General features: G+C 45.6%; 1 protein-coding gene, 2 long non-coding RNA genes and 1 other non-coding gene across 4 annotated transcripts; 1 reads left to right on the top strand and 3 right to left on the bottom strand.

The window, feature by feature from the left end:
- Window positions 1-808: 808 nt before the first annotated feature.
- Window positions 809-2,491, bottom strand: LOC120694606. Its single transcript, XR_005683562.1, has 2 exons — window positions 1,314-2,491; window positions 809-1,226 (listed from the first exon to the last, which is right to left on the bottom strand). It is a non-coding gene; the product is annotated as an uncharacterized LOC120694606 (long non-coding RNA).
- Window positions 2,492-2,865: 374 nt separating this feature from the next.
- LOC120694605 lies at window positions 2,866-4,379 on the bottom strand. Its single transcript, XR_005683561.1, has 2 exons — window positions 4,059-4,379; window positions 2,866-3,975 (listed from the first exon to the last, which is right to left on the bottom strand). It is a non-coding gene; the product is annotated as an uncharacterized LOC120694605 (long non-coding RNA).
- A 4,721-nt stretch (window positions 4,380-9,100) lies between these two features.
- On the bottom strand, window positions 9,101-9,172 carry TRNAH-GUG. Its single transcript has one exon. It is a non-coding gene; the product is annotated as a tRNA-His (tRNA).
- A 2,175-nt stretch (window positions 9,173-11,347) lies between these two features.
- Window positions 11,348-13,121, top strand: LOC120694604 (uncharacterized protein C24B11.05-like). Its single transcript, XM_039977789.1, has 7 exons — window positions 11,348-11,509; window positions 11,620-11,685; window positions 11,775-11,872; window positions 11,989-12,114; window positions 12,236-12,508; window positions 12,616-12,681; window positions 12,767-13,121. Exons 1-7 carry the CDS (start codon window positions 11,464-11,466, stop codon window positions 12,917-12,919), a joined length of 828 nt encoding a protein of 275 aa, XP_039833723.1. The 5' UTR covers window positions 11,348-11,463; the 3' UTR covers window positions 12,920-13,121.
- The last annotated feature ends 1,278 nt before the right edge of the window (window positions 13,122-14,399 follow it).

Genomic DNA, 14,399 nt, shown 5'->3' with positions numbered 1-14,399 from the left:
AAAAACAATGGCAATAGATTATCACCGCCTGTTCGTTTCAAACCGACAGTGATGAGACTTTGCAATGATATTTGTGTATTAGTGAAGGTAGGTACTCGTCGCAGCAGAAGCTACATTACTATTTGTGCTACGTTGTCAACATAGGCGTAATGATATACCCATGGTAAAAAATGAATCTTTGGTGCATTTTTTATCAAAAATAATATATGCATCTATCATGCACATGAAAAGACAAAAAAAAATAGTGCATTGGTTCTTGATTTGTTGTTTTGCAAGAAAATAGGTGCATCATCATGTAGAGAAGAACATTACTACTCTTTTTTATCACATTGCTTAAATACATATAGGAGGGCCAACTATACGCGATCGTTAATAATTTCATAGCTGCGTACTTCTTCCTTAAAAACTATACACTGGTTTATATTTCTTAAAATTATAATCTTAGTTTGTAAGAGTCTTCTTAAAATTATAATCTCAGTTTGTAAGCGTCCAGAAACAACACGTAGCTTTAATCGGTTGTTTGGTCCAAACAAAGATGTTACGAGTACTCCTTTGCAACAAACGGGAAGGTGTGTGCTCTGTTGGGTGCATTTGTGCGTCAGGGGTGGTTAGACCAAGGCAGATGCATAGCAAGATGTGAAACCAACTTGTAGGTTTAATACAACAAGATGCAAACACTCTGTTCTGCTGCAACCAGCCAACAATGTTTTTCTCTCACATCAAACCAGCACCAGCCAGCTAGCAGTATTTTTCTCTCACAACAAATCAGCATCAACCACCAGCCACAGCCAGCCGAGCAGAGTGAAAATGTAGGTAACTGTAATTAGCTGCCGAGCACGCATGCAGAAATTTGGTTGAGGTGCCACAAACGCTTCAAAGCAGCATAACATCAAGCTGTAGCACACATGCATATATTTGGGTCTCTATATTTGGTTGCAGGTACCACACATAACATGGTTGGAGCACCATAGCATCAAAGTGCGGCTTATATGTTGTTCAAAATATGAAAGCATCACGGAAACAGGTGCAGTTTAGTTGCACATAGATTTACGTATATAATGAAATGTGCATGACAGTTAGATCTTCCTTTGTAGGCAAAATGTGACTGTTATATGAAGATGGTAGCCAGATCAGCATCAATCTTCAATGACTTGTACCATACATGACAGTAGGAGTGCTTCATTCCCAGGGGCGGTGATGAGACGATACATCAACTCGTTGTTGACCTATGCTCCAAGTACAATAAGACAAAATATAGTTAGTCCAATATAGATTCCAAATAATCCATGCAAGGTACATCTAGACAATTGTACCATGAATATTTTTCGGCTGAGCTTGAGTCCATTAAACATCATAGCATAGTATATTAAATAGTAGCCTAATTCAGCTCTACATGTAAGCATTCCAAAATTGTCAACCTTCTCATCTGCGAGGAACAATACATGTAAATGTAATAGATGCTTGTGCTTCTATAATACCTCGAGCTGGGGAGATGCAATGTATTGTAGAATTTAACATTTCACCCAGAATTGCTAACATCCCAAGCATCAAACAATGAGCGCATGCAAGTAAAAATTCCTTCATGCAACAGTTTAATTGCTTCTTCCTAAATAATGATCGCATGCAGGTAAATAGGCCTTTATTATGTAACAATTTGATTGCTCCCCCAAGGTGCATGTTTTGTTCATTCATCGAATGGTCCAGGACATGCAAGAAGCCCAGAGATAGATGCACACAATGTCCATGTGCATTTTATTTTTCCTTCCAGACGAAGCTCGATCCTATCTCCAGAAAAATGCGTTGTACACTTTTTTTTGTGCAAGGACAAATGCACACAAAATGGTAATGCCTATACTTTATTCACAAAATTTATAGTTCCTTACCTTGCAAATAATCTAGAGAGAAACTCCTGAAAATATTCTAGAAACTCCTGAAAATAGATATACAGTAATAGAAACTCCTGAAAATGTTCAATACATTAGGATGCAAAAAAAAGGCCAGCTGGAGGTGATGATAAAATCAAGATGCATAATAATGTTGCACGTATCAATTGTGATCCTTCAAGAAAATAATCAATTGTACAATAAATTAGGATGCACAATAGAGGCTCGAATGCCTACAAGACTCAAATATTTTCGTCATTCACGATGCACTGGTTATTATGTATAGAAAAATTTAAAATCAAACCACTACACATATATTTCTATACACTATAAAAAATCTTAAAGTTATTCAATGGCCGAGATGCACAAGAAATCTCACAAGAGTATCTTAAGTTGTTTATTGTTCAAGATGCACATATATTTTAGGATGCTAAAAAAATGTTTAAATATCTCGATACTTAGATAATATACACATATTTTAGTGCAGATAGAAAATGTCAAAATTATTGAACATGTGAGATGCATAAGATTGTGTGCACACAAAAATAGAACTTTTTGTAAACCATGAATAAATCAAGCATTAGAGTAATATACTAGATTGCCTATACCTTTTGGGCACACGGGAAATCACAATAATGTGAGTTGATGCACATTCTTCATGAAAAACTAATATAAATTAATTAACCAAAGGTACAAGGCTCTATTTATTCTTATGCAAATAGACTATTTCCTCAAATCTGTAGATGCGCATTCTTTACAAACCACAAAAGAAATTAACTATAAGTTGAATAAACGGCTGCACCTATTTTATGCAAATAAAACATCTCAGAATTTGTTCAGGTACTGATTCTGAAACTGTGCCTGTACATCTAGAAATTAACTTGTTCTGGCTCACAATAAAAAAATCAATATCTAAAACTAAAATGCACATATTTTGTGCATGGGACGGAATCACACTGAAACTGATTCAAATATTTTTCAATACAGTAAAAATCTAATTGTTTGATTGACTTGGAAGCAGAGAAAACATACAATGTACCTTTCATAGTGATAAAAATGGTTCCAAAACATGATGGCTTTCATATTTCGACAACAAAGATACAAGACACTAGCCAGTTGTGGTTCTAAGCAGCTCTATCCTATTCTAATTAGTGCTTTATTTGCTTAGCAGTTGCTTTTAGAATTACACTGACATGCACCTGCAAAATTTAATGTGACTTCACATTTCTATGTTTGAACCTCCCATGTATTCTTGAAATCTAGGGGTTTCCAAACGGACATGAACTCAAAATTCACAACAAGCAGTCAAGCACTGCTACCATGACGACGAGATGGTCTGCTCTGGAGGGCAGCTCCGAGCGCCGGGCATCCCGCGGTCACGGAGGCGGGGAGCGGCGGCCCGCGGCCAGCCCCGGGCGGGACCGCAGGGAGCATGGGCTCGCCCGCCAGGCCGCGCGCTGCCTTGCCGGCCACGAGCCCACGAGCAAGGAGCCGCCGCGCGGGGCCACCTGCAGGCTGGGAGCAGTGGTTGCCGGCCACACCACGGGTGCCCGAGCCGTGGCGAGGAGGGCCGGCTCCTTCGTGGATCCGCCGGTGCGATCGCGGCCACGGGTAACGGTGCTCCCCCTCATCGCACTCATCTTCTACGACGTCTCGGGCGGGCCCTTCGGCATCGAGGACTTAGTCCGCGTGGGCGGCGGCGCGCTGCTCCCAGTCCTCAGCTTCCTCGTCCTGCCCGCCCTCTGGTGTCTGGTCGCTCCCGGGGAGGAGGGCGGCGGCGTCCGGAGGGGGGCATCGCCGAAGGGAGCGGGTGGGCGCCGGGGCCGGAGGAGGCGTCGTACATGGCGGCAGTCTGCAGCGCGCTCGCCGCGCTTGATGGCGGCGGCGGGAGTGCGCATGACGAACCCGTGAGCGGGTTGATGATGGTGAGCTCCCTCGTCGCTGCATCGCCCACGGTGGTCACTAGCGCTGGCCCCGGACCACCGCGCCACCGCGCACAGGCACGTACGGCCGAGACAAAGACGGCGGCGGGGCGCACCGGAGCCGCTGCTGGTCATCCTAGCCCTGACGGACCTCACCGAAATGTTCCACCCTAAGATCCATCAATTCCATGAGCATCGAAAGGAAATCCAATCTAAATCGACGAACCTCAGAGAACAAGGATTCCTTCCATACCTGAACCTGCAGCTCAGGTTCCCGACGGCGCTAACTCCATGGATTCCGTCCCTCCGCGGCGGCTTACTCCTCTAATGAACCAAACTCACAGTGGAATTGTTCGGCCCGGATCCGCTCCATGTCCATCTCCCCCAACAGGACGAGGATGATGAAGTACGAACGGCTGGGGAGCTGATATTTTGGAGGACCACACAACTGTCCATACAATATGATTTTGGTGGATCCGTAGTCCTCTGTATTTGCCATTTTAGATGAACTGTATATCCATTTTAAGTGAAAAAATTAAAGTCGGTTCACGCATCTCGAGACACCCGCTCCATCCCGCGGAGCAACCTCCATGTCCATCTCCCCCAACAGGACGAGGATGATGAAGTACGAACGGCTGGGGAGCTGATATTTTGGAGGACCACACAACTGTCCATACAATATGATTTTGGTGGATCCGTAGTCCTCTGTATTTGCCATTTTAGATGAACTGTATATCCATTTTAAGTGAAAAAATTAAAGTCGGTTCACGCATCTCGAGACACCCGCTCCATCCCGCGGAGCAACCAGCGCCGTTCTTATACCCGGCGCATTGGCCGCGGGCGGCTCTTTTTAATTTCCGGCAACCACTGCCAGCTGCGTGCTTGCGTCGCGTGGTACAGGGAAACAAAAAGAAAAAACACAAAGAAAGGAGAAGACTGTGCGCAGTATGGGCCACAAATGAAACTGAATGGAAAATGCACTGCATGATGCAGCAAGACCCTTTGCTAGCCCGTGTTGCGTGGCCCACTTTAGAACAGAAGAAGAAGCAGCCCGGCAGCAGATGAGCCAAGCACGCGCATCATCAGCACGTGAATTACGAAATTTCTATAGATGAAAGTTCGTTCCCACGGCGCAAGGGTAGGCCTTCCACGTCGTCTATAAAAAAATACACCATTCGATTCTGATCGGACGATCTATACTACATCAAAGACTTGCCTCGATTCATTTACATAAATATCTTGTCTCTGGAACCCTCTATTATTTTGTTCCTCGACGACGAGCAGATTTTCACCCTCCCCGCACCCCGCTGCCTCACCCCAGGCCGGCGGCCCCTCCTCCCCGGCTCCTCCTCCAACGACAACCCCTCCTCCCCGGCGCCGATCCGACCCTCCCTCCTCCTCCCTGCTCGCCGCCACTGTGGAGCTCGGCGGATCTCGACGGCGGCGCTCGAGCTCTCCGGTCTGGAGTTCGACGAATCTTGCCGGTGGCGCTCGAGCTCTCCGGGCTCGAGCTCGACGGATCTTGGCGGCGACACCTACTTTTCGTCCTCTTGCTCGGCGGCCCTCGAGCTCGGCGGATCTCGGCGGCACAGCTCAGCGCGGCTTGGTAGTAGCCTCGCTGGCCCTCCCTCATTGGCGCCTCCCTCCCAAGAACCGCCTCGCCGGCCATGCCGCACACCGGCTCCGGCCCTCCTCCGGCCGCGCCATCCTCCCCTGCTCTCCTTGGCCTCGCGCCGCCGTGCAGCCTCCGTCCACCCCCTCCCAGGCTCCATCCGCCGGCGGTGCTGCTCGGGTGAAGTTCGGCCGCGGCTCCCGGCACGCAAACTACTGGTGACACAGCCGTTCGAGCCGTGGTTGAGCCTCGCCGCCCCACCGCCTTCCTTGCGTGCGCGCCGGCCCTGCCCCCGCTTGCCTCCCTCGCTGCCCTGCCTCTCGCCAGGCCCGACGCGGCGAAGATGTGGCCATCGTCGTCCTCCCTCTCGCCAGGCCCGACGCGGCGAAGATGTGGCCGTCGTCGTCCTCGATGGAGCAGCTGTGGTCGTCCTCCTCCTGGTAAGCTGTTGCCAAATCCTTAGCCCCTCATCCATGCTGTCATCGCCGATGTAAGGTTTCCAGTTTCGTACTCCAATTGTTGCATTCGCTTGTTTGCAACATTTCCTTGTGGAAATGAAAGCCTGCCTCTTCCACGAACGAGGCGTCGGATCTACGACCTTTCTCCGTTTCCGAATTAGTTTTTCTTCTTTGTTGGATACGGTTGCTTCTGTTAAGTTGCTACACATACAATTTTCCTTTGTTTCTTTGCGCCGCTTATCCGTTTGTTTAGATCTGTCATTTGTTCTCCCTCTTGCTGAACCAGGAGATTGAAGGGCACCATTCTTTGATGTTCGAATGTTTGATTCCTTACAGGAAAGAACACAATAAGGTATTCCCTCGCAATGGCATTTATTCACACTTGCTTCATTGCTTGCTTAGGGACCTATGCAGTTCTAGACCGCCTACGTTTTTTAGATTTGTTTTTAGCAAATCATTGTCCAGCCCCATTTATGCTCTGCAGTTTTTGCATAGGCCTTCCTGTTTCTGAGTACTAAAAGTATGGACCCCAAATATTGCTGGTTTATCACAGCTCTCCTCCTCTTCGTTTCTTGCCAAAAAGCAGCAGCAATCAGAGAGCAGAAGAAGGGGCGAGCCTGCTTAGATCTGCAGCAAAAGAGGTGCGATTCTTTCCGATTGGTAGCATACTTTCATTCACATAAGCATGCCCCATAATATACCCCACTCAAACTGTGATTTCCACCCCAAATGGAGGCCACGTTCCGGTTAAAAAAAAATGGAGGCCACGTTATTAATCTTGGATCTGCTTAACTTACCCTCCCAGGCACCACAGCATGCTAAGCTCATCACCGTTATGGAAGACGAAGCCTTTGCCTCCACATCACAAAGCAGTCATGCCTAGCTTACAGGTACATCAAACTCAAATCTATGGTTTATTATATCAAAGTCTGCATAAGGTATAACTGCAGCACATCAGATTACGGAACAACAAAAAGATGATGTTAGATAGATATAGCATTTTCAAGCAGTACATTTGTCTTGCCATATACAGCTTAAGAAATCTTGGTTATCCTGCAGATGCATTTCAGAAAAACACCCTTCTTCACACTTGCTTAAATACACTTATTGTAGGTATCCTCTCTTTAATTTCTACTCAGAACATACTTTTATTTGACCTCTTATTAGGCAGGCTTAGAAAAAATGTCCTACTAACACTTGCTCTTAGATCAATGTAAGCTTAAGAAATATTAAGTGTGCTATAAATCAGGATCACAAAAAAACCCCTATTACACAATTGATTAAGTGCACTTATCTTATGCATTCCCTCTTTAATTTCCATCCGCAACTCACTTTTACTTCGCCTCCTGTTAGGCAAGCTAGAAAAACTTGGACTGCCCGCACTTGCTTTTCCAGCAATGTCATCTTAGGAAAGCTTGGTTATACTATGAATGGAGTTCAGAAAAGCACCATACTGTACACTTACACATATGCTAGGTATCTCTTTTAAATTCCCATTCACAACTCACTTTTATTTGACCTCTTACTATGCAGCCTTACAAAAAAAATGGACCCTACCCACACTTGAGATTTGACCAATATCCACTTGCTGCTACTAAATTAATTATTTCGCATTACCAACGGTATTGCTACAATCTTCTTTACTAAAAATTTAGCTACAAGGATTTATTCTTCCTTCATATTTACAATATATCTACAGCTGTAGCCTTCAATGCCCCAATGCTTAGGACAGAATTACTATATAGCCACCCCCTTTTGGAAATATTCATTTTACTTATTTACCCAGCTACTACAGTCTTTCTAACTATCTATTACATTTATACAGCCCAATTGGAGCTACCAAATGATATTACATTTATACAGGCCAATTTGAGCAACCAAATGATACAGGTACGACTGGTGAAACAGTTTAATCAATAGCAACCGGAAACAAATCCCAGCCGGCAACCTTTGAACTAGCTGCTCCTATACTGGGGTCTGCAGTCTGCACTTGCCTTGTCACTTCAGTTAGCATTTAAAATTCTCTTCAAAAAAACACTCTGTTCCGCCCTAGCTTTCCTTGTAGCCCACAATCCTTTGGAAGAGAATGATGCACTTTATCTTTGTCTATCATGGTGTCAAACTTTCCCCTATCCCCGCATGGATAAAAGCTGCTATTGCATATATAAACTCACGCCTGCCTCCTCGCTTACACCCACTTCGGTGGGTATGCAAAACCTTGGCCGCAAACATAGAAGGATGCTTCAAATCAGGCATGCTCACCTGGGCAACCACATTTATCATTTGCTTGCCAAACACTGAAACAAGCATGCAGATCAGACTGACAACTACCTTCTTAGGTCAAATGATTATCCCTGCACTGCTGACAGTGGCCAACATGATGGAGGCATCTTGGTTCAGATTTGAGCCTATTTTAATATCAGTTTATATGAATATTGCCAGCCGCCTCAGAAACAATCAAAGCCTGAGCTTTCGCATTACCAAAAACCAGGTGTTAGCCTCTACTGGTACGTCATGAGAAGCTTCAATTTCTCTGACAAATTCCGATCCTACTACTTGCAGTTTACTTAAATATACTAACATTACTTTTTCCATGCTTCCTTCGTGCAGAACTTTAAGCTATCTCAGAAGCCAAATATGGCCCCATTGCAGTCTATTCCTATGAATAAATATACCTCAAATGGTAAACTATGCGGTTATGGAGCACGGACTATTTTGCCAAGGATCAAATGCCATTACACTATCTTGCTCTCTGCTCCATGAAACCAGCCTAGCCTTGAACCATTTGCATGCTATTACCAAGGAGTACCTCCTTTATGATGAGTAATCACTAATGTACTTATCCTATAATTAGCTGCTACTCTAAGATGTCTACGACAATGGCATACTGGCTGTATGATCCTTTAAGGTAATTATGTGGCTGCCGACGTCATTGTTAGCACTGATATTTGAGCAACATTCCTCGCTCCTCTAACTGATAATGTTAATCGTTTTTGATTTAGCGGTCATTATTATTCCTTCGCTTATAACAGCTTATTTATTTACTTTACCTTACAAACTCAATACAGAAAAGCAGAGCTCCATATGACGATTGAAATTCCAACTAATCACACCAGGCAGTGAAAAAAGAATATGTATTAAAACAAAAGTTGATTGCAAATAGGCAATGAGCGCGCGCGATAGCGCGCGTCATGCACTAGTAGGGAATGAAAAAAAAAAGTGATGTGTGGCTGCTAGGATTCGAGCCCAGGTCTCCACGGCCACAACGTGGAATTCTCACCACTAAACTACAGCCACATTTTTTGTTCTGTTTCAAGAAAGAATATACTAATCCCAACGAATATTTGCTGCATGCCCATTTTATCTCCTTTTTCGACGGAATCTTTTCTCCCTTCAACGAAAAAGAGGAGATAAACATCACAGAATCTGCATCAACCGGATATGCTACGAGCATATCCTTCGTTTACAAGCATCTATGTCATATACTCTTTTGTCCATTATTATTATAGATTTTTTGTATTCTGAATTTTAGTGTGCACAAGGTGTTAGCTGCTTCAAATAGCACCTCCAGACCTCCTTATTAACATGGCCTTAGCTTCAGAGTTATTCAGTTTCGGTACCTCAATGGTTCTCGGAAAATCTTAAGACTTGCTTTAACTTCTCGATGCTCTCTCTTGTTTTCAATCCCCTCTTTCTCCCTTGACTACGACCACTATAATCAAACGGATGCCATAGCCATGTATTAGCAGAAAACGGATTCTTTCCTCGAATTCGACTGCAGTGTTAAGCCTTCTCCTCAACACTGATTACGCCGATCACCTCAGCCGCTGCTGCGCAGTGCAGCCAAACAAACACTCTGAATCTGACGGAGAGAGATAATTCAGTTCAGCTGCGTGTTGCAACAAACAGCACTGCACTGCTGCGCCGCACTGGCTGATAAAAGCAGGTCGGTGAGCAAAGCGAGGGAGTGACGGACAGAACAGATCGCCTCAGCCATGCACTAAGGCGTAGTAATACGAGCATAGTCACAAGATTCGGGGTCGATGCCTTGTCCCACGATCCGGGAACGCTGTTCCGATTCGAGGGTTGAGGTCGAAGAGGGTCAGTGTCCCATTCAAGATTGGATCGCGTCCCGGTTTGAGATGGGTCACAGCCCCATTACTAGTAGATTTAATTGGGATAAAAAGGTTAAGAACAGTAGATTTGTGTGGTTTTGTTAGATAATGAGTCGAGTATGTGTACTATGATCTAAATGTATTCTTTTTATACATTTCTTATATGCTTGTGCAGATTAGTTTCTTCATTAGCAGCACATATATATAGTTTTTGACTTTTTGTCTTTTTAAAGACGCATCGACTCGAAGATATCGACCCTGATGAATCAGGGTCGCATTCCACATAATAATTTATCGTTCTATAGAGCTATACCCCCTTCGTACCACAATTTTATAAAGTGACGACCCTCGACCCTCGACTCCGTTACTCGATCCGGTCGACCCAGAAACTTTGTGACCATAGATACGAGAGGCTCCCCCAATGTTTAGCGGAAAAGACAGGCTCTCTTTCCGCTGGCTGGTTGGAATGGGTACGCAGGCATAGCCCCAGCCTAACTAAAGCCACCGTCAGTGGCCAGGTAGCCCAACTCCACTGGATCAGGCAGGAAGGCAGGCCTACCGCCTACCCATCGTACTGAAAACAAATGGCGTGTTGCAACTGCGAACAGGGCTACTATGTGGTGCAGAGTGTTCAGTCCTCGTGAGATTGTTGGAAAGACCTGTACCAATTAGGTGTGAAAGGAGGCACGTAACAGGAACAGAAGAGCACCTCGCAAAAAAGAAAAAGAAAAAACCCTCCAAAACTGCGAACCTGAAGATTGAACTGCAGGTCAGCACGGCAGCTGAAATCATGTACAGATAAGGAACGAAAGCGATGCAATCTTTACCGCACTAGGCGACTGTTCGTGGTAAGAAATGCTGTTAAGAGACACATCAAAGGCTTGACCACTCTGTCCATGTACATGCTCAACAAAGCAACCGCACGCATCCCTTTCAGGCTTTAATTCAGGACGCTCGGCTAGCACGAATGATCGATCCCAGCAGCAATCTTTTTTTTTTCAGCAGCAATTGCCACACATTATTGCCGATTACGACTGAACCCTGACACTTCCATCCACGCCCAGTTGCCTACCAGGGCGGTTGCGTCCCAAGCCAAAATCGAAGCTGGCGTTCCAGCTCCAAGAATTGGAATTATTGGGCGTCGCGTAGGAGAGCACTCTTGATGAGGCTCTCTTGATGGAAAATGACAAGAAAAGCAGATGCTAGCAAAGCAGTAATCTGTGGAGTAGTTTAAGGTATGTGTGGAGGAGGAGATAGAGATATGATAGCCTCAGACCCCCACTGATGTCGCTCTCGCTGCCACACCATGTGTCATCCTCCAACAAACAAAGCTAGCAGCTGGGCCTCTCGACCGTGTGTATAAATACAGGGGCATATGCCAAGTGCGGCATCGACTCTCAGCGCATTGTGGCTGTGCTTCCCTTTGGCATTAGGATTCTTGGTTGCAGATCACCAGCTCAGTCATCTGTGAAGATGGAGTCATACGCTGATGGCGCCAGATTTGATTGCTTGCTATTTGGTGAGGACCTGGCGATTTAGTTTTATCACTGCATTTTAAGCATGTACGCAAGTCTGCTAGCACTTACTTTCCCTTGAAATTCTCGTAAAAATGCTGCCTTGTATACACAGACATGGACGACACTCTCTACCCACTGAGCTTAGGGATCAACTTAGCATGCCGCAAGAACATACAAGGCAAGTACTAACATTTATCTTGATCAGCAATTTCTAATTTTTATGCTACGAAGGATTTTTTTTATACACTTGGAGTTGCCAAATTGCAGATTATATGCTCCACAAGTTGCAGATTGAAGAGAGCCAGGTTCCCAAGATGTGCCTGGATTTGTACAAGGAGTATGGAACCACAATGGCCGGCCTGAAGGCATGCCTCGTTACTACTGAATACTGATACATTTGCAGCTTTTCCGGTTCAGATTTCTGTTTCATAACCTCTGAAAAATCATTTGACCTTTTCAATTTCCATTTATCATCTGTTAGCTTTTGGGCTATGATTTCGACTATGACGACTTCCACGCCTGTGTCCATGGTACACTGCCGTATGAAAAGCTCAAGCCTGACCCCGTCTTGAGGCAGCTGCTACTTTCCTTGCCACAGAGGAAGATAGTAAGTTCTTCCTGACGCCCATTTCCCTGTAGAAGTAGGATCATCAGCAAGGACAGTTACTACCAGAACAGCTGCACTGCATCTGTAATTTCCCAGTCTGAAACTACTGATCCCACTGCAGATTTTCACCAACTCTGACAAGGCCCATGCGGCAAGAGTCCTGGAGAAGCTTGGGCTAGAGGACTGCTTCGAAGGCATCATCTGCTTCGAGACCCTGAACCCGCCAACTGAACAAGCTGCCAATGAACAGAAGAATGCAGATGAAGCTGACACTGATGGAGGCAGCAGAGAGGGTTTTGACGACCCAGCCCCTCCCAGAGGAATCCTGTGCAAGCCGTCTCTCGAGTCCATGGAAGCTGTCATCGAGATCGCCAAGCTCGACGCCAAGAGAACCGTAATTGATCAAGCAGCACTGATTTTCTTTCGCATTTCTCCGATTCATTGCGTCCATCGTGACTCGTGAGACGACTCGTTCGACCTCTCTGCGTGCGCCCATGGCAGGTGTTCTTCGACGACAGTGCGCGCAACATCGCCGCGGGGAAGGCCGCCGGCTTCCACACCGTCATTGTATGCCAGCCCGGTCTCAGCTCGTGTGCCCTCTGCAACTGAGCATGCTGGCTGATTAATTTTTCCACATGGAACGACGGTGCAGGTGGGGACCTCAGCGCTGGTGGCAGGCGCGGACGTGGCGCTGGAGAGCATCCACAACATCAAGGAGGCCCTGCCGGAGCTCTGGGACGCCGCCGGCGAGCACGTCCAGGCGGTCCTCCGGCCCGCCGCCGTCGAGACCACGGTGCTCGCATGACCACGGAACCGTCACGGTCGCGTCCACGAGTACATATGTATCCTGTGCCGTGTCCGTGTGAAATGTGCTGGAGTGCGGTGTGACTGATCAAGCACCGTAGTAACAACTAATATTTGGAACTAATAAGGTTTGGGAAATGAAATTTTATGTGGAACTCCTGTGCTTCATTTATGATGGCACAATCCTTTGCGAAAAGGATGAACTTGTTTGTGTTGTGTTTTTATTCAATCCTGCCTGATTGATAATATGAGGCCCGCAAATATGAGGCGTAGGAAGAGGAGACAGAAAGCCCAACCAGCCCAAGTAGGTGTCAATAAGGAAGCCCAAGGTGGGCAACCCACTTTTTATTTTCTTTTTGAAATTTCCCTGTAACAAAAGTCCTCCCAAAAATTATGGTATTCCTCTAGAAAAATGTGTCTAAGGAACTTTAGCTAGTTGTAGTTATCTGGAATTGATCCGGTTAAAATTATTTATGATCAAGGAATTTAATCACAATATACCGTGACATCATGTGTAAAAAGAAATTTAGTATGCCTGCCTATTCCGTGAGGGAGGAAATGGTTCGACATGGGTACGATGTTTTTATATATTTTTATTACTTTATTCATTATCTAGTTTTTATTATATTTATATATCACCCATTCCATCGTTCCTTTTATATATTTTTTTCGAGCAATATCAGTGGGAGATCCCCACCTACTATTTTAAACTTGAAAGTTTTGTTACAAGCAGATCCACCGGCATCCCGGCGGGGGAGAATTACATGAGAGACGTTAGGGGAAGTAGGAGAGGTTTTAAAGAGAAGAACAAATTACTACCCAATCTCGCCATTTCTCCAAGTCAGAACAACATTTCTTGTACCTGCACGACCAGGTGTCAATGTCCTTCGTGATGCGGATGAGGATGGCTGTAGAATTGGAATCCTCATGGTCAAAAATCATGGCATTTCTCGCCTTCCATAAATGCCAGAGAATCAAGAGAATAACATCGACTCGGGAAGGGAAGTAGCCACCCCGATGTCCCACGGCAGTCGCACGACTTTGCATTGCACGAAGATGCCGAGCCGCGACCAAAGGTCTTTTGCCTTGCGGCATTTCGAGAAAATGTGTTCATCTGTTTCAAGAACGCCAGGGCAGTGGGCACACCACGATTCCTCCAAGATTCTAATGTTCCTGTGGTGAAGATGGGCGCGAGTGTTAAGCCGGCCGCGGTGCAGAAGCCACGCAAAAAATTTGATTTTAGTGGGGAGCTTGGTTGCCCAAATCTGCATCGAGTCGTTTGCCGGAGCTTGGTTCCTTTTTATATTTATTATTATTTCTGCTCACTTTTTTTTGTCACGTGTTCCAACTGTCCCCCCCCCCTTTTGCTGTCCCATATTTCCTAGAGAAATCTTAAAGAACACCAATGATTTACATGTCTGCACGCGCATGTTCCTTCCACGGAATAGTTTTTTTCTTGCAAGATTAGCAAGAGCCAGGCT

The sequence above is a fragment of the Panicum virgatum genome, chromosome 2K (assembly GCF_016808335.1).
Source record: "Panicum virgatum strain AP13 chromosome 2K, P.virgatum_v5, whole genome shotgun sequence".
NCBI classification, from domain to species: domain Eukaryota; kingdom Viridiplantae; phylum Streptophyta; class Magnoliopsida; order Poales; family Poaceae; genus Panicum; species Panicum virgatum.
Note: the sequence above shows the minus strand (reverse complement) of the source record. Positions and strands in the feature narration are given on the sequence as shown.